This window comes from Manacus vitellinus, unplaced genomic scaffold (genome assembly GCF_001715985.3).
Source record: "Manacus vitellinus isolate BGI_N305 unplaced genomic scaffold, ASM171598v3 scaffold_28_pilon, whole genome shotgun sequence".
NCBI classification, from domain to species: domain Eukaryota; kingdom Metazoa; phylum Chordata; class Aves; order Passeriformes; family Pipridae; genus Manacus; species Manacus vitellinus.
In genome coordinates, this window is record NW_021940122.1 from 7,457,417 (window position 1) to 7,482,577 (window position 25,161).

The following is a 25,161-nucleotide window of genomic DNA, read 5'->3' on the forward strand; positions in this document are numbered from 1 at the left end:
GGAGTCCAATTATACTCTTTTATTTCTTTTAATTTTTGGCTGAATAGAAAAGGAGCAAAAAGGTTTAGGGGATTGGCTGAAGGGTACAACAAGCCTTATATTTCTGTGAAAATCCCTGATTTTGGGAAGGGATATTTTCGTTGAACTTAATCTAAGAGACTGCTACTGCCTTACATTTCACCAATGCTTAACTCACTTTTTAAAATGAAAGACTGAATATGAGATGTGCACTATGAACTATTTGGGAAGTAGTCCGTTGGTGAGTAGGATTTGATGATGACAGTGTTGCACAGAACAGTGCAGAGTACAGTAGATAATACCTGACCTTTTCTTTCCTTACAGGTTGCAGAAGGTTCGACTGGAAGTCTTAAAGAGGATGCTGCGGAGGCGAGAGGAGAATCAGAATAAGGTGGATGCCAAGCGCTTGTGTGACTACTGGCAAAATCGCCAGAGGGCTAGAGAAGAGAAAATAAAAAAGATTCGGCACAACTGTGCATTGAGTAAGTTCGAAAGACAGAGAGAGAGGGGTATGAGACTTAGTTTTCAGACATTTCTATTTTCACGAGGTTGTAGTCTGTTCAAAATGAAACAGATTGCATCCACAATATTGATATGCATGGCCAGCATTTGGTCTGTCACGTCTTTGTATTATCTAGCAAAAGCTCTCGTGAATTTCCAAAGATATGGCTTTTACAGAACTATTTGTATGAACCTTCTCACATTACTATTTCCTTTTCAGTGCTCAGGAAACTGATAGCTAACAGGAAGAATATGATGGGAAAGCTGGATAGACGAGATATCATCAAAGAATATACTGACTTTTCATCAGAAACATACGCACCTTTGTCTAGAATTGGGTTTTTCCCAGACAACAATTTTTCTGACTGCTATGTGGTGAAAAACTTCTATCTTAACACCTTTGCAGGTAAGGCATTTTGGAACACTTAATTGTGGGAGATATTTAATTGAGATATTAACAAAACTCAAATGTCTCTCCTCAACACTCCATTACTTAATCACTGATTGTATTATAATCTTTGAATGTATTATAATCTTTGAATGTATTATAATCTTTGTTTGTATTATAATCTTAGGATTGTGTGAACTGGAAGCATCTCTCCCAGATTCTGTTATCCAGCTCAAGATTAAAGCTCCAAAACCTAAGTGCATTATCACTAAGACTGGCTTTATTAGAAGGTCAGCAAGGCTAGAGGCAGAGCTGGCACAGGTTCACCAGGTATGGAGCTGCATCCAGCAGCATATCAGTTTCTCTTAGATTTGAACTGCTCATAAATGCAATTGGGAAGACGTGTAAGCTTTTTCCCAATTTTTTGTGCTAAATTCTTATTTTCTGTAAGACAACTTCAAGGACAGAATGGACCAAACATGTGGACTGTTGTAGGTATGACCAGTACTGCTCTGGAACTCAGTCTGTCAATACTCTTACTCCCTAATATTTGTGCTTTTGCTTCAATCTTATAGAAACCAGCATGGCAGCTTCTGTCTTCCTGCAGATCAGGTATTTGGATTGGAATGTGTTATGCCAGTTTGAAATTCTCACCTGCCATTTTCTCATTCTTATTTCACCCTTACTTTTATGATACACAAGTGGTAAACCTATTATCTACACTGTCAAACTACTCATAATTAAAGAAGGCAAATCTGGATTCATATTCTAAAAATTCTGTGTGTTTTTAAAAATTTACATTTTAAATACCTATTGTAAAAACACCTTCAGCAAAGCATTATTAAAATGACCCCACTCTTAAAATCAGATCAGAATGGTGGATGCACATCACTGTTGTTCCCTAAGAACAGCATCTGATTTGCAAACATGCTATTAGTGCTTTGCATATCTTAATTTATCCCAATTGTTCATGCAGATGAGGCGTCCATATATGCAATTAACCACTGAGGAAAGAAGTACCTCATTTGCATCTGCAATCACAATATTTGTAAATTACATGTACTTTTAAGTACACTTCTTGTGATGCTGTCGAGGGTTACCTTTTTGAAAAATCAGGGATATTCTTGGCTGGCTGCTGTATCCCTGAAAAATAGTGATTCTCATTTGTAAAGCTTGGCAAGTTTCACACACACACACACACACACACACACACACATATATGTATGTATAGCTCTTTTGGTTTAGTGTAATTTAATAATGATTTGAAAGCAGACAGTAACCTGCTACTAATGAATTTTAAATTGAAATCTTGTTCTGAAAAATCAGTTATATTCTCTCAAATTTATATTGTGCCGGATCTTGTAAAAGATGAAATGTTGCATCTCATTATTATCCAGAAGGAAAATTTTCAAAGAAAATCTTGATTGCCACAGGAATTGTTTAAGAACTATGGACAAAATTCATAGTTTTATGGACACGGTAGTATTGAAGGGGTTAGAGTTTGAGTGCATTTTGCATAAAATTCAGGAAGTGACTGTATAACATGGATCATAACATGGTTCTCATAGGCAGCAGGATGTTAGTCCAAGCTTTCAGAGTCTAATTCCAATTACAGTAATTATATTCTGTTTGTTCAAAATACTTCTCATTGAAAGACTACGGCGAAGTGTCTAAACTGTAGTCACAGAGAAGAAGTATGCCCTAATGCTGGCTGCTCACACAATAATGTCTCTTCAAAGAAAAACTGGTGGCCAAAGGAAGATGGAATGCAGAACAAATGCAGACAATTCTGCACATTTTCTTTCTTAAATCTGTGTAGATCACTTGGTCTACATTGATTTGTAGCAACTGAGAGGCTAACATAACAAATACTCAGTTCCCCACCACAAAATGGCAAAATGTATATTGTTTTAAAATCACAAACCATTTCCTTTGCAGGCAAAAGTGATAAAATAAATCCATTTTGCAAAATTTAACTGCTGCTTTTGGATACACAGAAGTAGACACCAGACTGGTTGGTCCAGACAAACAGCTGTGTTGGTCCTGACACTGTGAAACACCCAGACTGCCTCAGCAACCATTAAATTTAAATAAAGTTTCTGTTCAGAGCAATAAGATATTACTGCCCTAATTAGCACTTCAGCTCTGTGGTGCTGTTACTGGTCACTTCTCTCATCACAGGCTTTTTCTTCTTAAGTTTGGTGGCTGTAGCATGTCCTGGCTAAGCAAAGCCTCCCTGACACAGGTCCATCTCACGAGCTACGGGAGCTGTCAAAACCAGAGCAGCAGAAGGTGCAGAGTGCTTGCATTAACAGAATTTAGGAGGATCCTCCCTGAGAGGACAGCTCTCTGACCTCTTGGATTAAGCAGTCCCAATTGTGCCAACAAACCTCCATCACACACAGTAAGAAAGAAGTTTAAAGCAGGCAATTAGGGATCATCTTAGAAGGGCACTGTGTTGCTTTGCCTTGTTTCTATAGCTGAGCAGCCAAACCAGTTTTCTATTCGAAAGCTTTATTTTAGTGCTCTTCTAGCACACTTAATCTCTATTTTTTATTCCATAATCCTAGAAACAAAGTGAAACTCCAGAAAGTTCAGAGAGTACATGGTGATCTAGCTCCAGAATGAGTTTCTTTCATTTTCCCTGGATAATCTGTGAAAGCAAGTAGCAAATAGAGGAATGTTAGGTTTTGGGCTCAGAAGGATTTAGTTTTAATAAAAGAAGTTTCCAAAGCTTGCTTCTCTGGCCAAACAAGTGGAAAGACTAGTCATCCTTATTATGTTTCTTTTTGTTTGACATATTGACAGTATTCCTAAGCTTAAAGCTTTTAAGGGATAAGCAGTTTTCCAGGGAACTACAAAAAGGATATGTGTCCTCCTGAGAATAAGAACAGCTTCTTCCAGACATGAAACTAAGCAAAAAATAAGTGATTTTAGAAGCAGACTTTTTGAGGACCATCCTGAAACCTTTTGCATAAGTATTATGTGCACTCAGTAGTTTTTGAATAATTCTCCAAGAAAACATGGCAGAAACAGGAGTGACCCAAGATTCACAGTAAAAACAACGATCTGTATCCTAAGCCAGATCTGTAAAAGGATAAGGAAAGCTAGTTCCTAGCCAGCACAGATAACAGTGCTTTAGAGGAATGTCAGTGAACCATAATATAGACAGCCTTTTGTGAAAATCCAAGGCATTAAAAGAGATAACATACCAATACAGCTAACTACTATAGGAAATAAATGCAACTAGCAAGTGAATACACCAAGGCATGGAGGGGATACTAGAAGACATCTTAGTTCAGAACAATACATGACTTTAGGCTGACCCTCTATGCTGTGGTGACTCAAAAAAGGTGAAGTGTCAGGTGGTTTCAAAGTGTTGGATCAAGATGAGACCTGAACAAAAAACCCTCTCACCTCAGCATGAAGTGCATCTCTCACCACATCTGTTTTCCTTTATCTGGTTGCTGGCAGGAGATAGAGGTGTAGAGGGACCAAGAATGCCTCTGGAGAAAATCTCTGCCAACTTCCAAGTGTAGGAAAGCTTGTTTAAGCAGTTATTTCTTCAAGAACAGATCTCCAGCACAGTGTTAGTTGGCTCATGCTCAGACAAGCTCTAAGAGCTATTATGTCAGTCTTGATCAGCCAAGATACAGCAGCCACGCTGCACTCCTTGATGATCCTACCTGAAAGGAGGTTCTAGCCAGGTAGAGGTCAGTCTCTTCTCCCAGGCAACCAGTGACAGGATGAGAGGACATAGCCTCAAGCTGCACCAGGGGAGGTTAGGTTGGACATTGGAAGGAATTTCTTCACAGGAAGGGTAATTAAACATTGGAATGGACTGCCCAGGCAGGTGGTGGAGTCACCGTCCCTGGAGGTGTTTAAGGAAAGACTGGATGTGGCACTCAGTGCCATGGTCTAGTTGACATGGTGGTATTTGGTTGTAGGTTGGACTCGATGATCTCAGAGGTCTTTTCCAACCTGATTGATTTTGGGATTCCTCTGCCTCCGTACAATCCTAAACATCCACTAGTCAGGTTATGTGACTAATACGTTTGTTCTAGAACAGGCAGCAGTTACGAGTATTGAGGCCATGTTGCTGAGAACACAGCTGTGCTGGGCAGGGCACGTCTCCAGGATGAAGGACCACCGCCTCCCTAAAATTGTGCTCTGTGGTGAACTTGCCACTGGCTGCCGCAAGAGAGGAGCCCCAAAGAGGAGATACAAGGACTCCCTGAAACAACATCTCAGCCTTGGCCATATTGATCAACATAACTGGTCTACTCTGGCCTCCAATTGGGAGGTCTGGAGACACACGATCCATAACGCTGCTGATGCTTTTGAGAACGCACGCAGGATCACTCTTGAGGAGAAAAGACAATGCAGAAAGAACCATGTCTGGTTGATACCACCTAAGGAGTCTTTCTGCTGTGCCTTTTGCAACTGGACTTGTCTATCTCGCATTGGCCTTTTTAGCCACCAGTGCACTTGCAGCAAATGTGGGTAGAGTCCTTCCCAAATCTTCGTTCGCGAAGCCCAGCCATGATGATGATAATGATTCTGGGATTCTGAGATCCCACCTTCGGTGTTTGCGTGCAAAAAGGAAGAAGGAGAAACATGACTGTATACTCTGTGCTGTATGTGAAAATCAAACATACCTGGTGTCTGTGACAAGAAGAGGATCACAGAGAAGATAAGGGAGGAATCTAAAGAATGATTTCTTTGAACAGAGAGTTTTTTCTTAAGCCACTGTCCTGTCAAGAGTTCTCTCAGGAGCTGCTAAGAAGCTGAGGTGTATGGCCAAAAGCATGAGTGCCATTTGCTGTTCACTGCATTTGCCAAGAAAATTAAAAGGACGTGAATTTCATAGTCCTTCACTGTCCAATCCAACCAGATTATACATTGACTCTGAACCCACTACCTGAAAAAAGTAATGTAGTCTATCTCAGAAAAATTAGAGTAATATATAGGCAGTAATGTTTGGAGTATGTTGTTCAGAAATTTAGCACTTTTATCTTTTTAAACCAAGTATTTTACAGTGATTCTTGGGGTCTCACTTCTTTTTTTTTGAAAAATCATAACTTGCTAAGTTAAGCAGAACCAGTTATGCAAAAAACCCATACTTTATTTTTCTTTTCATACGTTAAAGTCGTAATATATCTTAAAACCTTAGATTAGAGAAAGCAAATGGTAAACATTTTTGACTTAGTAAAGAAAGCAAAGCAGACATTAGACTGTGCTGACATGAAAACATAAACCACTTCTGGGAACTGCAATATATCTTGAATCTACATTAATAAGAATTCTTTCTTGTCAGAAGAGCTCATAGATTTTTCTGTCTTTAAAAGTTGTTATGCTGCTTGTATTTTGTTATTCTGCTTAGCAAGAAACATTTTTGGAGGCTACAGTTTTATTAGAAAAATTCTTATGAATGCAAGATTGTACTAATAAACATAGGAGCCATTGTTTTCAGAAGAATTACAGCAGCTTTTTTCTTTCTGTTTCCCTCACCCTGTCATGCAAATCACCTTATTAGTCATAGCAAGCACTGTTATAATCCTCATACCAGAGAGCCGTAAGGTCATCACATACAAAAAACAGCTCAGAAAATCTCCCAACATTTTTGAGCTATAACCATTTCACATGGCTTAAAAGCAGTTTATAGGCTTTGATTCTTGTATTATTAGCATGGGCCATTTAAGAAGCTTTCCATAATCAAGCATTTTATCCCCTCCACCTAGAAACCTCTCTCCTTTTCTGGAGCAATTCATTATCCTGACCTGAAAGATCAGATCCAATATGCAAGAAGAGTTTTGTACAATGGCCACTGGAGTTTCAAAACTTGATTAATTTCACAATTAAATTAAGTGCCATCAATTTCCTATTACAGGAGAGAGAAATTCAGCATTGAATTTTTTTCCAAAGCTTTTTTTTTTGTTTCCTTCCCTAGTGAAATACTGTATTTGAACATTTGAGAGAGAGAAAGCAATAAAAAGGAAAAAGCACACTTTCCCATGCTGGAATATGTCTGTTCTTTCTATAATAAGGAGTACAGATCCAACCCATACAGTAGTAGGATTATAATTTTGAAGGAGCTTTAAATGTACGCACTCTTTTCCCTTTTTTTGTGAGCTGAAGTGTGCTGTCCTGCAGCAGGCAAGCACTGTTGTGCAGCTGGAAATAATCTAAATATCTAGTTCTTAGTGGCTTGTGTTGGGAAGTTGTCAGGGCTTTGGCTCTTTGAACAGTTTGAAAAGGTCTTGGAAGAGCTGAGGCTGTGATGGCACTTCCACTCCTAGTCTGCTTTAGCTGACGAGGTGTGGCATCTGCCACCAAACAGATGCAAGATGAGACGCAAGCAAGATAAACCCCGCTCTTAATGGGCCTTTGGGTTTTCATGGTAGAAAAAGGTTCTTGGACAAGTTAGTTTCCCTTTTGTCCCTGGTCCACTTGTACAGTTACTGTGTGTGCCACTGGGCTGCTGGGCCGTTTTAGATGAGCAGAGAAGAGTTTCAAAACATATTTTGCAAGGAAGGGGACCAGGGTCATTTGGTTCAACAGTAATAGCCTATTGTACAAAGGCATTTCACTGAGGAAGGGCCACAGAACAGTGACAATACACTCTTCAAGTGACCCCTTCATAAAATCTCCTGAATACATAGTGTTTCTAAGCCACAGTAACAAGCATTATAGCTATAGTTAAAGGCAAAGAGTTATAAGCATTCTTAGAGAATTAATTATTAGAGAGTTAGAAATTAAGTTCATGCCAATTTTAGATTATATTAGGTAACTCACCCTAAGCAATTGCTGATGACTTACTAGTAAATACAGTAAAATAACTCCTTCTTCCTTCTAACGTATGATTTTGACGTTCCCATCAGTATCTTCTGACCAGGCAATAGCCTCATCTACTCACCATATTCAGTTTTTCAGTTGATGTGCAGTAAGAAGTGGAAGCCACAAGCCTCAGCTCTCAGCTCTCAGCTCTCAGCTCCCTGTAGTCAGTGTGATCAGCAACAATCAGCATCCTTATTATGTTCTTCTATCTGGCCATGTTCTGATTAAATTGTATGTCTATTCCAGGCACTACTGGAGAAGAAGGATAAAGTCGAAGAGCCAAAGAAGCCCATCCGTGGCCCTGAAAAAGTAGAAGAGCCTATTCCTAAGCCACCCACTCTAATTCTGGAAAAACCATCAATTGTAAGTCAGCTGGTTTTAGCACTTTTTTCCCTGTTGATCCCTCATTGCTTCCTACACAGTTGTTAAAGGGATGCCCAGAGAAGGAAAGAAGGGAGTTTTGTCTTTTTTGTGTGCATTCATGTTAAAAATAGCCATCATTATTTCTTAAGACTCTCCTAGTCTCTATTTTATAAAGATACTAGCAGCCAAAGAATTGAAAATATTTTACAATATCTGTTGTCCAAATCCTTAAGTAAACTTTATTTTATAAAGACATAAATTAATAGACATGTAATTCCCTTGTTCTTGAGGAATAAGAAGGCATCATCATCATCATCATCATATTATTATTATTGTTGTTGTTATTTAGTAGTTCCAACCTTCTGATCTGACAACACTATCATAATCCAGTGAGGCAATTAACTTTAGTCTCATTGAAGTCAGTGAGACCTTGGCTGCTTAGCACTGAGCATGCACTTCATTAATTTGCTGGAGTGAAGCTCTTGTCATCATGCAGGATGCAGTGTTTGATGAGCATGCTCCAGTTCACAGATAATGATTCTCCTGCAGAGATTGAAATAGCAGTAATGATGTGTCATGGGGGTTGTGATATGCTGTAGGAAAAAAAAGACTTTTAGGGGAGCTGCAACTTTTTTTCCTTTCCTAAAGTAACGTACTTAAGAGGTGGTTGCCCCACTGGGTTGCTTTATCTTCTTATTAACACCATTTTCATGATGTACTAAGAATCAGACGCAGTTACCATTTAAACTTTGAATTTAAGAGAGTCACACAACCATGAAAGTGAGAGAAAGTCTTATTGGATCATCCATGCTGCTGTCTTCCTTTGTGCAGTATGATATTTTATGTTTTATACAGTCTATTTTAAGACTGAAACAAGAATCTCTTATCTCTTTGGGAAGAGCTTTCCACAGCTTTACCAACTCCTAGGTATGAGATATTGTATTGCAGTGGTAGATTTGTACTATTTAGGTTTACCAGTTTAGCAGATTTTTAAGTACTTTGAGGTAACATGGAAAGAAATCAGAAAAATTTATCTCCCAGTTATAGTAATTCTTGAGAGTGTTTACAGCTTATGGTTTTCTTTTTCAAGAATTCCAATACAGTTTAATTCCACCTACATGAATTTTGTCAACATTTGGTTTATTTTCAAGTATCATTATGTGCAAACGCATTAAATATGGAGATCTCCAGTGAAACTCCACCTATAAAATCAGGTCACTTGAGCCACCAAAGAGCAGCACTAACATCTCCTGCCTTGCTGAATCCAAGTGAGGTTTCTCTTACCAGATGGCTGCAAGGAGCACTGAAAGCAAGAATCTTCTCTGTTGTTAATACTTCTCTTCCTGCCCTACACATATACGAGTAACAACAGCTAAGTGCTTCCCACTGGAGTTGGGGATCTCAAAAAGAAACTGATGGAGTGACAGTCAGGTGATGTGGACAACAAGGGATATAAAAAAAATTTGAGAGAATCGAGGCACTACTGCAGGATTCCTCAGCTTCTCTCCCCCAGGCATTTCTAGTGGACTTACTAGCCACAACAAGCTCACAGAGCACATCTGAATTCCTTCATTAGTTTTTGACTTTCTTCCAGTCCCCTCTAATTTGCAGCCATCTCCTACATCCTTCTATATCCTTATTTTTCCTTTTTTTTTTTTTCTGCAGGGTATGATAGGATTTTCATCCCCCTTCATTCTTTCCTGCTGGTGTATATCATGCAGATGGACAAGCTGATGATTACACTTGCTAAGGCATCATTTGCAGCATTGAACAGCAGAAGTACAGAAAAATGCTTCTCACAAAAATTTAAACCAAATCTTAGTTTAAATCAGAGCAAGCAGTTTGGCTTACCAGTGTATGTGCCATCACCATTTCCAAAACTCTGTCCTGGAGCGATTTCACACTTGTAGCCAAGTGATGTGGTACAGTGTAGCTCTCTAGGACTGGAAAATCATCCCTTCTTTCCAGAGAAAAAGAACATACCAAATCATAAGGCAGTCCTTTGGCTAGTTCTGTTTTGCTTCTCCTGAGTGCTAGTGTAGAAAGGCAGGAATGCTTCCTTTTGCATTTGGAAAACTCAGTCTTCAACACCTAAGAAAAAACAGATAACTAAGATTCAAGCCCACACAACTTCTCTCATCCCACACTCTTCTATGTTTTTCCGACACTTCTTAAATACCACATTTCAATGCAGACCTTATAGGTTCTTTATTAAAAAAAAACTTACTTCCAATTTTTAGATTTCTTTTTATCTTTCCCAGGCACCTTATGGACTCTTTCCTTCTGCTACTGTCAACTCCAGACTAGAAGACCTCTCATCTAGAAAGAATGCTGCCATCTATGCTTTCTGTACTTCCTCTATTTAAAATAAGCCCCCCCCTTTTTTTTTTTCTTGTGGTCATGTTCCTTCTTCCACTATGCTCCCTGATTCTTCCAAGTTGGTATCAATCACACAATGCCAGGCCAGTAAAGTTCTCAAAGAGACAAATCACAACAGAATGTAGGTAATTTTACTTCCAAACTGTCACTTTCTAAGTCTTAAATTTACTCATTTACTCTAATAAAGGTCACTGCTGTAACAAATATCAGAAGAAAAATTGTATATGTTCCCTTTTAATTTAATCCCTTTATTTATGGTTAACATCTCTCTTGAACCTCCTTTGATAATAATTCTGTCCCCTTAGTGTCTTGACCTGTTAAATTAATGTAGCTGGCGCTCATTTTGCAAACTCAGATGCAGTCAAGCTACAAATGGTACTTCTAATGCATAGAGTAATATTCTCCCTCAACATCTCCTTATCACTAGGTTCTCATCTCTAAAGACCCTTTAAAATCTGAAATAGAATAATTGTATGGCCTTTCTTCCCCATCCCTTGCAAAACATGGAAGTACTTGTTATTCTGACTCACCTTCCTTCCCTAAAAATTAGAAGAATGGTGTTCTGAAGCAACCAAGAAAAGGCAGGATGTGAGTTAGACTATTTAATATTTAGATGGATAATCTACAGAAATCTCAGTCTCCAAAGACATAATTAATTATTGTGTGGATATTTGTGTTTTGGCAGGAGGAAGAGGAAACAGAACTGGCGGTGATCTGTCTGCAGAAGTTGCTCCGAGGGAGGGCTATTCAGAACATGGTATTCTGTGTCTGTTTATGTCTGTCTTCAGAATGATAGTGGGAATGACTGAAAGGGTGTTTGCAGTCTTTCTTTCACAGCACTAATCAGGGGTAATGAGAATTCTGTAGCATATCCTCCTGTACGTTATCTGGAGTCCTTCAAGGCTGAAGTCTTTGCTCTTCAGCCCAAATTTCTTACAGGAACTTCTAGGTTCCTACACACGTCTGTGAATGTTCCCCCATTCTTGCCGTTCCCTGCACTCAGCTGTTTATTTAGATGCTTCATAGCAGAATTACTCAAATGGCAAATCCTAGACTAGATCTGGACCATGAGCACATTTTGCCATGATTATGCCAAGATGCCAGGCACAAGAACCTCCCACATCCCAGCAGGGCAGCTTGTATTTCATACCATCTTTCCAGTTTCCTGTGGTGGTGAGCTGAACCACAGATGAGGAGGAACTGAAGCATACCAGTGTGATTTCCAGCAAGTGCAGGACCCATCAGTCTGCTTTCAGTGGAGCAGAACGGAGTCTAAGTAAAAATTGAGTAGCCGTGCCTTGTGGGCATTATATTAAGCAAGCCTATCACTTTTGATCAGACCAGTCCAGAAGGTTTGTTTTTATGCATGCAGGGAGTATAATTGATATTCTCTCTTGCAGTAAGTATTTGATGTTTGTGAAGTGTTCCCATGTGGGATGCTGACCTGAACTTTAGCAAACAATGTAATGTTGTGAAAGTGGCTTGAGGTGGAATGTAGACTTCCCAAGTCTTCTCCAGTTCTGTGGTGATCTGTGAGAAGGAGTTTGATGCCATTGAAGGACTATTGACTTTCACAGTATGAAATGTCCCATCGTTTTAGGAATCTCCTTCCAGATACTGCTGGATCAGAAATAAATGACTCAGTTGGAGAATGATGTGAGCAGGGTTGAGAGATCTTTTGTTGCTGTTGGAAGAGAGGGGGACTGGAAATAAAACACTGTCAGTGAGGACTGGGCCACATAACCCCATAACAGGGATGACAGCACTTTCAGAAACCTCCCCATCAATTTATTGCTATGAGCTGTTGCTGGTCTCCCTCAAAATGAAGGTCAGAGAATAGTAGATGTTGAAACACTGTGAAGCTTTGACATTGAGACTGATATAACAGAGTATCCAGAAGGCTATTGCCCTTTTCACTTGACATTGGTGGTGTTGTTCCACATTCCAGTGGTTTGATTTCTGGGTAAGGCCAAAGAGAACAATAAACAAACAAATGAACAAACAAATAAAAGTAGTAAGGGATTATCTATATTCCAACTTTCATCTTCTGTGCAGGAGGGTTTAGGCAAGATTTACTTGACAGCTGTAGTGTTTGCCTAAATACAGCCACAATTTTGTTAGAGAGAACTAGGCCTTCGAAACAGCTGACCTTGCAACTTGGAGAAAAAGGGTGTGCTCTGCTGGCAAACATGTTGATATATATTCTCCATTTAATATGCTCACTTGTTTACCTTTATTTTAAAGATGTTTGAAGGGAAGAAGAAGCGAATGGATCTGATCCAAGAGCTGCGCACCACTCACGCACTCCAGGAGGATGGGCAGCTGCTCTTGAAGGCAGAGGAGCAAAGGATCCTGGCTCTACAGCAACAGCATGAGTCACAAATGCACAAGGTTTGCCTGTATAGATGGGAAGGTTGATTCACCACTCTGTCCTGACCAAGCACTCTGTTTTTTACAGTACCACCAACACTCTCGCATTTAATTTCTTTATGTTTTCTATTATCCACAGCACAGAAGGCACCCCAATAACAATAATGCTGTCCTAGCACAGGCCAAGCATTGAGTGCCTGGGGGGCTAAAATTGCTCTCTCGCTGCTCTGGGGAATCTCAGAACCAGAGGCACCCTGACCGCAGCTGCTATGTGGGCTGCGGTTGCTTTGTTTGCAGACAGAGCAATTATTTACATTTACAAGGCTTTGAACAAACTGCAGTGTCAGATGAACCTCAGTTTTCCCACATTTCAATCCATTTGACTGGTACTGCGGCCTGGCATCACAATACATACTTGTCACTCACATCTGTCAGATGTTCTACTGAGTGTTTGTTACTGCTCTGTCATTTCTCTGATCCTTTTCTAGCTTGGCACCCTCTCAGGCTACTCCTCAGGCATAAAACATCACAAAGGAAGCCAAATCCAACTTACTTTGTAAATCCTGCTGGGCTCAAGACTTCTAGAACCTCAGCAATGGTGTCACAGTTGTTGTACCTGCCACTGTTATGCAGAGCAGAGAAATCCTTTACGGAGGATCTAGTGAGAGCCAGGAATGTGAATTCCCATCCTATTTCCTTGCAGGGCCACAACCTTCCAGGGCAAAGTGAATAAAATGGCAGATGCTGATCTGGAATGGATCATAAAGAGACTTTGTCCAGAGTTCACTGCATCTCAGATATACAGTATCTCTCACATTCCTGCAAGTTTTTACTACTCTCCTGTTTTTTCAGTGACCAGCTGTGAGGCAATCCTGCAGCTTCTATATTATGATAATTGCATCCGCTGTTAGTTGACCTGGTGGAGAGGAAGCCAGTCCACTGCTTCCTGCTGGGTGGAAAGCAATGAAATTTCCCTTCAGATGTCAGTAAAAATTGAGACAGGTGACAGTGTTTTACTGTTTAGCATTTCCAGATGCTCCCTCATGTACAGGGAGCCCAGGTGCAGGAAGACTGAATTTTTCTCCTGAGGAATTAAGAGAAAAATAAAAGCTCTAGACATTGGAAACTTGCAATGCTCCTGTTCTATTGAAGGCCCAGGTGTGAGTGAGGGAGAGAGCAGTTCAGACACCATAATGACGTTCACAGAGAGGGAGAGAGAGCAAATGGTAAAGATGTTGACCTCTAAATTCAGAATTTCCTTTTGGGAGAGCCACTATCCCCCTCTGCTGGTATCAACCTCCTCTACTCTCGCTTTTTTATTTTTACTATTTCTCTGAAGGCACATAGACCAATGCTCAGGTCTTCAAACATTCAGAACTGTAAAACTCTCTGGAATGCAAGTGCAGGAGTTTTCTATGTGTGTGGCTATTTTAGAAAGTCACTGATGACTCACAGTTCTATAGGTTTTGGTGGTTTTAGTTTTTGAGCTTTTATAGGTCAAAAAATATATATATTATATAGGTTATAGGTTTTTGACCTTTCCAGTATAAAAAGAAATGCTTCCTGCAGAAAGAGGATGGAAACTCCAGATAAAATGGTCAAAGATAAGGAGTTAAAATTTTCCAATTTGTTTATAACAAAAATCTAAGAATGTTCCTCAGTTGTTTTCCTCCATTTCACACCAGTTTTAGACGTGGCATCTGGAGCAGTGAAGAGGAAGGAGCACATTAGTTCTATGTTATCCCTCCCTGTGGGGTGGTGCAGTTACTGCATTGCAGTCCTCCATCTGAAACACCCATGGGCTGAGTGCTGTCTCTTCTACATGTGTACAACACTGGCAATCCCACTTGCTTTGGAAGACTGCATGAGCAAATGGCACAGGAGTATAAGAAAGTTGATTTATTATTATTTGTTTGGGATATTTCATCTCCATTTTGAGTTTTCTGTTTAGGTCTATTCTGTTAGTGCCTGTTTATTCCAACAGAAACACAGCATCCCAGCCAGTTCCAGACATTCCCTCCTGCCAAGAGCTATGGCTTCATAGTCCATATTGGAGATAATAAATGTACCATAGATCTTATCCCTTTCTGAAGTGCAATCACATATACCCATAAAACAGGATGTGCTTGGAACAAGAAGTGAATGGCAATGCTGAACACCTGGAATCTAGTCTCAGCTCTGTCACAGGCTTTCTGATTTTCCATTCCATGTACTTTTGAGGTCTCATCTGCACTTCTGCAAACTTAATATAATTACCGTCAATTGGAATTTTGCAACAGTTAGAAACTTGTACAGTTTTAGTAATATTACAGTACCTAAAGCTGTAAGGACTCATGGTTGCTTTATTATCTCAGCCAGTTGAATTACATCTTTGGCTGGACATTAGGATGCAATGAAAGTATCATTTCACTGAGAGGCCTTTGAACTGTAACATTTTGTACCCTTAGGAGCGAATAGAAGTGTGGTATTACTCACAGTTCCAGTTTCCTAAAGCTCTACTCAAGCTTCTACTCATAAAGATTGGGGTTTACTTTCCACATGGTAGAAAGAAGCTTCATTTGCAGCTTTTGATCCTGTTTTTCTGTTCTGGTCTGACTAAGCTTAGCACAGAAAGATGGAGGTATGCAGCTGAAGTGATTTCATTGTCACTTGTCTCCCTCCCCTCTCTTGGTCTGGGCAGTGGAGTGTTACCCAGTAACAAACAGGTCACCTCAGCAACTATTCTGGCCATACTCATAGCCACAAAAGTGGTTCATAACATCTGGAATACAGCATGTCTACTGCTTTATCTCCTCTCACCCATCCAAGCATAAGGGCTGCTTGTCCTAGTGTGACAGTATCAGGGCTATTCCTGCCCTGGCTCATTTTGCCGTCTTTTAGCCTCTTTGTGCCATCAGAGCCTATACACAGGAACATTGCATTGTGCAGAAACCAGCCAGTGCATGTAGAATGAAGAATGCATGAAGAATGCCAGACTCCTAGGGTTCTCCCATGGTTGGTCTGAGTGGGTGCTGCAGAGCTGTTTCACATGCCTGTGGTAGTCCTGAGACTTGGTACAACGCTCCTGGGAGTTGTAACACAATTCTTTGCATTTTTCTCTTAAAAGCTGTCATCAATGGAAAAGGACTTGGCCACGGTAGAAGGAAGGACACTGGCGAACATACTTGATTTTCTGTCCAAAGAGCTGGTGAGGCTGCAACAAGAACGGAAGATCCATGCTTTGGTCATGCTGGCTGAGAGGCAGAGGCGGATGCGGGAAGCAGAGGAGAGCGGACGTCGTCAGGTGGAAGAGAGGCGGCGTCAGGAGGAAGATGAGATTTTCAAACAGGCAAGTGAAGCTGGTGGGACTGTGGGCAGTTTGTAGGAGCTGCCTCCTCGTGGGGAGGTCCAGATGAATGGGAGCTGCTTTAGCTTGGACTTTGGTGATGGCTAATTTTAAAGGCTTAGTGAAGAGAGGGTGATTTCTTTCTAAGAGTCACGCCCATGAAATGATGATCTGAGTACTGCTACAGACAGTCCTGTTAGACATGTCATGAATGGAGGTAGTTTCTAAATTTCTACAACAAACACCTGTGGAAAACAGATGTACCTAGATGTACCTAGATCATCTTTAGAAATAATGTTTTGGGAGCACTTGATCTGCCCAGCAGAACTATTAGGTGCTTTCCCAGGAAGGATGCCTTTAAGTAAAGGTTTGGAAAGATTTTGCAACACACACACACCAAATGGACTGCAAATAAAGAGTTTGAAGTTATGATAATGGATAACATAACCTTGAAATTCAGAAAAAATACTGAATTACCATATTCCATAATTCTTCTATAGTCCTATTCTCTAGCTCTTGACTGCATGGAGCATATTTCTCCTGGTTGAAAGGCATGAGTGGGAGTCTAATTGACTAAACCAGTAATTTTCAAACTTTGTGGGAGGTGGTTAATACCAAGAGAGTCTGGCATCATGTTTATTTTTTTTTTAATTTTAGCCTGTCGTCTTATCTTTTCTCTATTTCTGAGTGGGAAGCAGGTAGGGTCAAAGTGCCATAAGCTTATGCCCTTCAGATTAGCAGAAGGAAAACACCCGTTTCTAGAATCTCTATTCTACAGTTCTCATAAGTAAACCAATAATTCTGTCTTGGTTTTTGACTGGCTTGATGGAACCCTTTCCTTCAGGGTTTGCTTGAATGAAAGCTGATTAATTTACTGAAGTCAATACCACTGATTATTATTTGGCAATTGTTGCTCAGGGGACCGTGAGAACTGAGGAAGCAACTACCATTGCCTTCACAGAACTAACCTGCTGCGGATAAGTTTTTCTTCCACCTCTGGTTCTTTCCTGCACTTGTTTCTGTGCTATTAGTTCTCAGAAAACATTACTAGGAAATAAATTTTTACAGAAAACATCTCTGAAAACAAATCCCAGGCTAGTCTGCCTGAAATTAAGTCTATTGTTTGTGCTTCTCTGGAAATCTTCTTCCACTACGTTCCTGGCACAGCAATAGGCAGTGGAACAATATTTTGGTGTTTTGTTCCAGGTGGTGAAGGTGCAGCACAGAACCATTGATACCTACTTGGAAGACATTATCCTGAGTAGCATGCAGAGGGCAGCTGAAGAACAAGCCAGGGAAGAGGTTCAGAGAAGGGCTGTAGAAATCAATGACATTGCTTATGAGCTGGAAAGTCGGTATGTTATTAAATGGCACATTAGAGGCTCTTCACAGCAGTTTAGAAACTGCCTGACCATCTGCATCTGTGGTTATGTGTATCATCCAAGACATGGGAAGGGCAGAGCAGTACTGTTCATGGTCGCTTCATTACTGTGGCTGCTGTATGGGAACCACACTGTTACTACCTGGTACACGCATATAAATCCATCAAAGCCTTATTTCCATACAGCATGTGCCAGATTCCCTTTGCAAATCGCTTGTGCAATCTGTGAATCACCCTTTTTAGATTTCTCCATGCCAATGGGAGGCTGTGACTGAGCTTTAAGTGAATCTGGGAACTGCCTAAAGCAATACCCATTCATACCGATCTTTTCCTTTATTTATACTACTACAGAAAATCCATTTGAAAGAGATGCTAAAAGATACAGCTATACAACAGCCTTTCATTCTGGGATGGCTGTTCTTTAAGAAACTGCCAATTTCCGTGGAGGTCAGTCATATTGATGGCTGCCTGACAAGGCACTTTGAGTAAAGTAAGTTGTTGAAAACACCACAGTCTTGTGTTTGGCTGGGGCATCAGCAGTGAATACTTTTTAGGACTTGCCAAACCTCCAGTTCAGTTTCTATGCTCTTTTTTTGGAATTGAGCCATAAAAATCCCAATGACACAGTGACTCTCCTATGGTACAGCAGCTGTGTATTTTGTATCTAGATGAATACAACCAGAATGTTGGAATCCTTGGGGAGAATGAAGCGTAGATAATGCATGCAGCCCCTGGGCCAACTGGAAGCCCAACAAACACTGGCATGGAAAAGAGCATGGGGACCAGCCAAGTGCAGAGTCACAAAAGGGAAGAATTTAGCAAACTCAGCAATGGGCCACAGACTAAACTGACAAAGACAGAAATGTTCAGAGGTATCTGTGTGTCTAACTTTGTTTGTCATCAGTGAAAATGGGGCTTCTAGATACCTTTGAGGATAGGGAGTCTAGGGTGATCCTCTTCCTGCTTTCCAGTGCAGTATTGAACACACTGGCAGTGCAGTGTGAAGGGGAATAGTCACACTGTCACCTATTTGTAGGATAAAGAGAGACCCAGGTGACAGTTACTGCCAGGACAATGCACTCCCTTGGAAATAGTGAGAATGTTTTCAAGGGAGTCTTGTGTTTGCAGAGGTGATCTGGAGAGAAGATTAAAATACTAATACCATTGTGCATCTGTTTTGTAGTCGAACTCGCCTACAGTCCGAAGAGATTGTAGCAGAGCTGGTTTATGATTTCCTGATTCCAGAAGCTGCGAAAAGTGCTATGAGAGAAAGAGGTAAGGAGTCTAGTAGCTTTATTCTCTTTGTGAACTGGTTCACTCTCCTCATTCTAGCTCTGTGAAAGATGCGGTGCCAAGAGTTGTCTCAGGTCTCTGAGATTCTCTTTTTCCATTATGCAGGTAGAAAGTTAAGCCCTTTGACTCTTTTTTCACCAATTTCTCATAAGCTTTAGTCTTTTTAAATGGTGACCAGAATTCAGACCTGCTGTAAGATCTGGACTGTGCTTTTGCCAAGAAAGGTTGGGACAGATGATCCTTGAGGTCCCTTCCCCCTGTTATTCTATTATAAATTTGAGGTATCTGCAACAATAAAACTGCATGAAAAGAAGCAGCCCATTGCACCTTCAAAAACAAACTGGAAGAAGTTTTTAAGTGGCATGACTGTGAATTGTCTATTTTATGGCAGTTTCTGAAAACTGTGGACATCTTTAACACGAGATACTCAAATATATGCCATATGTGGAAGGAGGGTTATACACTATAATAGGAGTTATATACTCCTGTGCTTCCCCCTCCTCCCCAGTTGGTTGAGAACTAGAAGCAAAGATAAAGTTTTAGGGTTGGTAAGCAGATAATCTTGCAGTTGTAAAGGATGCTTCTATTTAACAAAAATGGAATAGCATCAAAATACAGGGGGGAAGACCCTGGAAACCTGTGTCTTACAGTAATTATAATGAATAAATCTTAACTGGGATGTTTCCACTGACCAGCACACTCAGAAGACCGTGACTAAACCTGTCACCCATAGCAAGTGGGTACGACCTACGGAAAGCAATGATATCACAATAGAGCCTGACGTGGTCCTTGCCGCAGTGCACTTCTCTGACTTGAGAACAAAGGCACTTCTTCACTGCCTTTTTTGCTGCTTTGTGAATGAAAACACAAACCCCGAACACGCATTTTGTGGCCTCTGAATTGTGCAGACTTCCTTCTCCCTAATTCATGTGTTTGCCTCAGCAGCAGTACCTGTTCAGCAATTCTGCATAAGCTTAAATCAGCTCCCTTCTCTTTAGCACTGCTTCTGCCAGCCTTCCGAAGCAGGTGATGTAATGTTAGTCAGTGAAGCCTGCAGCTGAGGCACTAACACATGCAGGTTAGCCTGTCTCAGAAAGGAGAAGATAAAGAAGACCTGAAGATGGCCTAGGATTCTCAACACACAGAGGACATACATCAAGGAACAAAATATGTACTGAGCTTAAATGCAACAGCAGTTAATGAACAAAGCACCTCAAAAGCACTCCCAAGCAACAGACAAAAAGAATCTTCAAAATCTGTGAGAGCTACAGTCGGTTTGCCTGGAAAGCAGAGCTAGACCCAGACAAAAATTAAGGTGGATTCTGGTGGACTAGAGCAATAGGCGATAAAGCACAAGAGTTCCTTTAACTGTGATCAGGTGAAATTTGTCACAATACTCTTGTGACAGTAGAAATCAAATATCAGGAAGAGACCTGGCTAATACTCTCTCCTGCTATTGCTTCATGGGGTAGAGGGGACTCCATACACTTAAGAGACAGTTGAATTCTATCAGATGTACACTCTGATGAACACACCCTGCTGTAAACCCCCTGCACAGCGATACTTTCAGGGAAGCAGAATCATCAACTATTCCATGTAAATACAGAGGAAATAGTATCAAAGAATGGCATTAGATCGTGTAGGATGCATTTCTGTGGTGGCTTTTAAAGCTTTCCCTGCAGTGAGCCAAATTATTTATTAGGAAGCTGTTTTAGCAACCTGGCCCATGCTTGAGTATTCACCTTCTTTGAAACTATCAGGAAGTGATCTGAGAGCACAGTTGTCTGGGCTGTCAAAAGAGCAAATCCATTTTTAGAACAAAGATTTGAGGGCCTGCAAGTTCAGTCTTTGCCTACACTTTAGCTTCCCCTTAAATATCTCTATTTTGCCATTACCTACTTGTTAGGCAGTTTTTTCCTCCTCTTTTTGTCACATTTTGATGTGTAAAAGCAGAGATTATCCAATATTTGGCTCATCCTTATACCCCTCTACACCCCTCTTCTGAACCCTACCTCACTGGAAGTAGAAGTTGCTGTGCTGATACGAAAAAGCTTGCTTTGAAAGGAACAAACTCACCAGTTTGAGCCTGTTTTCTTTTAGATGGAATTCACTGGGGATGGAGGAAGGGACTGCAGCAATACCAGGAGAGTATTGCCAGTATAGCTGATGCAGTTCAAGCAAATATGATTCAAGCCAAAATGCCTTGGGTAGAGAAACCTCTCTTGGGAACTGAGAGCTGGCTGGTGAAGGTCAGCTGTTCAAATGCAAGTGAGATCTGGTTGCATTCATTGTTGACAAAATGGACCTGGGAGATGGATAAACATAAACAGGGTGGGTTAGTAATATGTAGTGACGGAAACAGGGACAGCATGCAGAACTGTATGACAGCATGCAGGCCACCAGTGCTTCAAATTCACAAAGTACAGCTCAGCTTTACAACAGACCAAAGCAAGTCTTGGACTTTCACAGGGAAGTGAACAATGAGAACCACAGCTTGTTCCTGCAACATTCCCCACACTCTCCTAAAAACAGGCAGTATTTCAATCCCCATGACTGAAATAAAGAGAGAAAGAGGGACCAAAGAACAGTGAAGAGAACTGTAGGGTGAATACTTAGGCTTGGGTAATTACTTCCCAGGAGGAGGTTTGGAAACACATATAAATGACTTTGGATGAAAAAAGTAAGGACCAATCCTGCAGTAGCTGAGGGGAGATGATAAGGTGGGTGACTTAGTGTCTTGAGTCTTACTTTGAACTCAGTAACAGTTTCTCAGTGCAGGCCAAATCATAGCACAGGAGAAGGCAGATTTCAGCTGGAGTCTTCCAGAGGCCTGCTGCAATTAGGAGACACTGAAGGAGAAGTTATTTTAAAGCCGCATAATATATATATCCTGGGCAGTTGTGCCCAAAGGTGGAAAGGAAAACACTTGGGCTGTGCTTCCCACTGTGGGGGCTAGTCTTCAAAGGGAAATGCAAAGTTGGTTGCTGCTATTAGGTGGCAGTAGAACACTTTCAGCCAAAGTTAGAAGGGCGTGATTTTTTTCCTGAGATAGACTTTTCCACAGCTGCAGGATTGCTAAAACTATCCCTCCCTTCTCCCCTGCAGAGAACACTTGGCTGTACAATTCCAAGTAAAAGCCTTACCTCTTTTTATGTGCAGTGAGGCAGTCCCAAAGAAAACACATCTACGCTGCTCATCAGATCATCCATGGGGGCACAGAGAGGGTTTTGGCTGATCCAGCACTGCATCAGGAGACATCTGCCAGCAGGATAGAGGGAGATCCTCCTGCTGGGACAGCCAGCACTGCTGCGAGTGGGACAGCTGCTGGACCAGGGGCAGCTGCCACAGTTGCACGTGAAGTAGATAAACTTCTGTGCAAAGAGAGCAAGGATCCCCCAGCCTCCTAGAGATAGAAGATGCGTGAGGTGAGTTTCTCTTCCCCTCCATGATTTGAGCTCAGAGCATGCTGAAGGTGAGGGAAGCACATTATATCTACTTTTTCAGAGCACCCAGAATGGAAATCCTCTCTCTCCTTTGGGCTTTCCTTCCTGATGCCTGCCAGCAATGTTGTCCCGGAGCCACTCTGTATACATTTTGGTGTGGCAGCTCCCTCCACTCCCTCCCCAGCTTGCTTTGGACTTCATTAGCTCATTTTCCTCTTCTGATTATTAAGAGAAGCTTGACTGAGAAAGCAGTGTTAGCACTCTTTGTTTGTTTTCCTGGCACAGACCAATAAAAATCTGCACCTGGGCTTTTGATGGTACTTCCTTGCCTCAATAACATTAAATGAAAAAATACTCCATCAGTGGGAAATTTTCAGTTGAGACCATACACAGTCAAGCATGTCCCACTGATTTCCTTAGTGGTGTCGGGCCACGTGGCTTCCTGCATTAGCACAGCTACTGATAAAGCATTGGAGGTGAATGAAAACGGTCAGATTTTGCATCATCTTTTCACATAATTAGTCCTTCCATAAAGTGCCTTTGACCTCAGCAGAGTGGTTCCTGCCAAGCAGGCAGTGTCTGGTACTAACAGTTAAGGCTAGGTGATAGCTGAATGACATGGGCATAGAGGGGCTGATGTATTTTCCAGAAATAGTATTCTTTGGACTGACCTCTTGCTTTTTATCATCCCGAAGGAGAACAATTCTTGAAAGAATCTTATTTTTCTTAGAACAGTATTAGTCACTCTGGCTTTCCAGCTCCAGGGGGCCACACAGAAAGGATGCTGGCTTTGCCGTGTTTGCAAGCACGGGGGTGCTCCAGCTGAGTATGTCAGAAAGCAGCAGGCTGCAGACAGGCACGGTGCATCTGGTCAGAGAGCTCTCAGGGCTCGCTGAGCTCTTCAGCACTCACCTGTCAAAATTCTCGAGGTCTGTGGCTTTAGCACCTGAGAGTACATTTGCACCAATACCAGTGTCAGATGCACGTTTTGGAGGAGCAGGCACCACACCCAAAATGCTTACTCATTGATAGCCACAGCTTACACAACTAACGGCAGTATTAGCCCTCACTGCTAATGGGATAACTGGCTCATCTCTCCCTGCTTCCATCATTTCTCAGTGATGGATCCTTGTGCTGGGTCTGTAAAGTTCAGGTGGGCTCCAGCTAATCCTGACCATGGTGCTGCTCCTACAAAACACAAACCAGCAGCTGGTCAAAAATTCAGGCTCATTAGTGCATTCCTGAAAAAATTTTGCATCAGGTTTTTGTTTTGTGGATTGGGCTGGGGCAGAGTACAGGGAAAGGAATTACAGGGAGGGGAGAGAATACCCTGTATTACACTGGGCTGTAAATAACAGCTGGAGAGAGGAAACTCAGAGCTGCACCAAAACATTGCTGGTCTTCAAGTCACTGAACCAGGGACACCAAGGGGCTGGTGAGGTCAGGCAGCCTCTGTAAGTATTCCAACTTCTGGCAGGAGTCAGAGATGGGTGATAAGTTTTGGTTAGGATTCTGTGAGGGTCATCCCATTAGGGACTGTGGATTTGGAACAATTCTCATGGCACACACAGGTAGTCAGTAAAAGGGAAGGTTACAAATGCAAAAATATAGAACTAAACACTCCACAGTGTGGGAGGAGAAGCTGTGCAGGGATCGGCTCTGTTGCCTCAGGCCACCTTGGACAAATTTAGCCTAGTTGAAAGGGGGGTGGGGGGTGGATAACATGAATCACAAGATCCAGTGTAATAGGAGAGACATGGAAAACCATGCAGCAGAACAGTAGAACAGGAAGACCGATCCATTGAGGCATTTGCTGTATTTCTGAAGGGATCTGTTGAGATAAACATTCTCTATGTAGAAGAGAATGTACATTGTACATTTTGTACATTTTGTACAAATTGTACCCATTGTACAATTTGACATGGTTTTAAAAAGTTAAGTATTCCAACAGGTGTGGGAATGGACGGAGGTTTCAGGACTCGGCTCTTCTGTAGGGATGCAGCCCTCTGCATGACAACAAAGGGGGCAGGGGACTCCAGATGCTGTGCACAGGCTGAGCTATAAATGTCTTGGCTTCTGTTATGATTTAAGGGACACCATCAGAGTAAAGCCATCTTTTCCACATGACATTGCCTAACATGTAAACTGAAGGCCACAGAAGGATTCCTGCAGGAAACTTTCCTGTAGAAACTGCTTTCAATTGTCATGTGTGGGTTTTTTTTCAAGTTTTGCAGAATATACTTTGAGAAAGAAAATGAGCACAGTGAGAGGGAATTGGGATCATAAATCAACAGCATAAGAATGCACCATTCCCTCTCCTAGCAGGAGACAGAACAACCCTGGGGAGGAGCCCTACCCAAAACAGACACAGCAGATGCCTCCAGGGCTGCACCAATACAGTGGAAACACAAGGAAAATTCAGCTTGTCCCGCTTTTCTTTCACCAGCTGCCCATGGGAAGCGAGCCTGGCTGTGCTGCTCTGCTGGCTTCTGCCTCCTGGCAGGTGGGGGAGACAGGCTGAACCAAACGGGCCTCTGGGGTCACTGCACTGTGAGAATGGTGAAAAATCGGTCTCTTTGCAGTAGATGAATGAATGCAAATTGTCTCAGGGCTTCCCTGCTGGTATGGCTCTTGTGATGTGGAAGGAGGAAATCCTATTATGCTAACTACAGTTCAGCAGAAAGGACTTTCAGTAGGAGAGCTGGAAGCTGGTACACACACCTTTTTCACTGGACATGTAGAGTATCTGCATTTCTGGCAACATAAAACCACACCAAGCCCACACTCTCCCGCCTCTCCTGCCTCCCTTAAAAGCAACATGACCATCACAAAAGTTGCTGCCATAGACCTGGATGTGGTGCTG

The 25,161-nt window shown here is 41.6% G+C and overlaps 1 protein-coding gene across 1 annotated transcript in view; it reads left to right on the plus strand.

Annotated features, from left to right (window-relative positions):
* MAATS1 (MYCBP associated and testis expressed 1) overlaps positions 1-22,701 on the plus strand; it is a 31,261-nt gene extending 8,560 nt beyond the window's left edge. Inside the window, exons 7-17 of the mRNA XM_029960676.1 lie at positions 343-500; positions 740-925; positions 1,095-1,237; positions 7,991-8,107; positions 11,172-11,243; positions 12,731-12,877; positions 15,963-16,184; positions 17,388-17,536; positions 18,746-18,837; positions 22,015-22,280; positions 22,360-22,701. Of these exons, the coding sequence (XP_029816536.1) occupies positions 343-500; positions 740-925; positions 1,095-1,237; positions 7,991-8,107; positions 11,172-11,243; positions 12,731-12,877; positions 15,963-16,184; positions 17,388-17,536; positions 18,746-18,837; positions 22,015-22,262 (1,534 nt within the window). The 3' untranslated portion in view covers positions 22,263-22,280; positions 22,360-22,701. The remainder of the gene's footprint in view (positions 1-342; positions 501-739; positions 926-1,094; positions 1,238-7,990; positions 8,108-11,171; positions 11,244-12,730; positions 12,878-15,962; positions 16,185-17,387; positions 17,537-18,745; positions 18,838-22,014; positions 22,281-22,359) is intronic.
* The last annotated feature ends 2,460 nt before the right edge of the window (positions 22,702-25,161 follow it).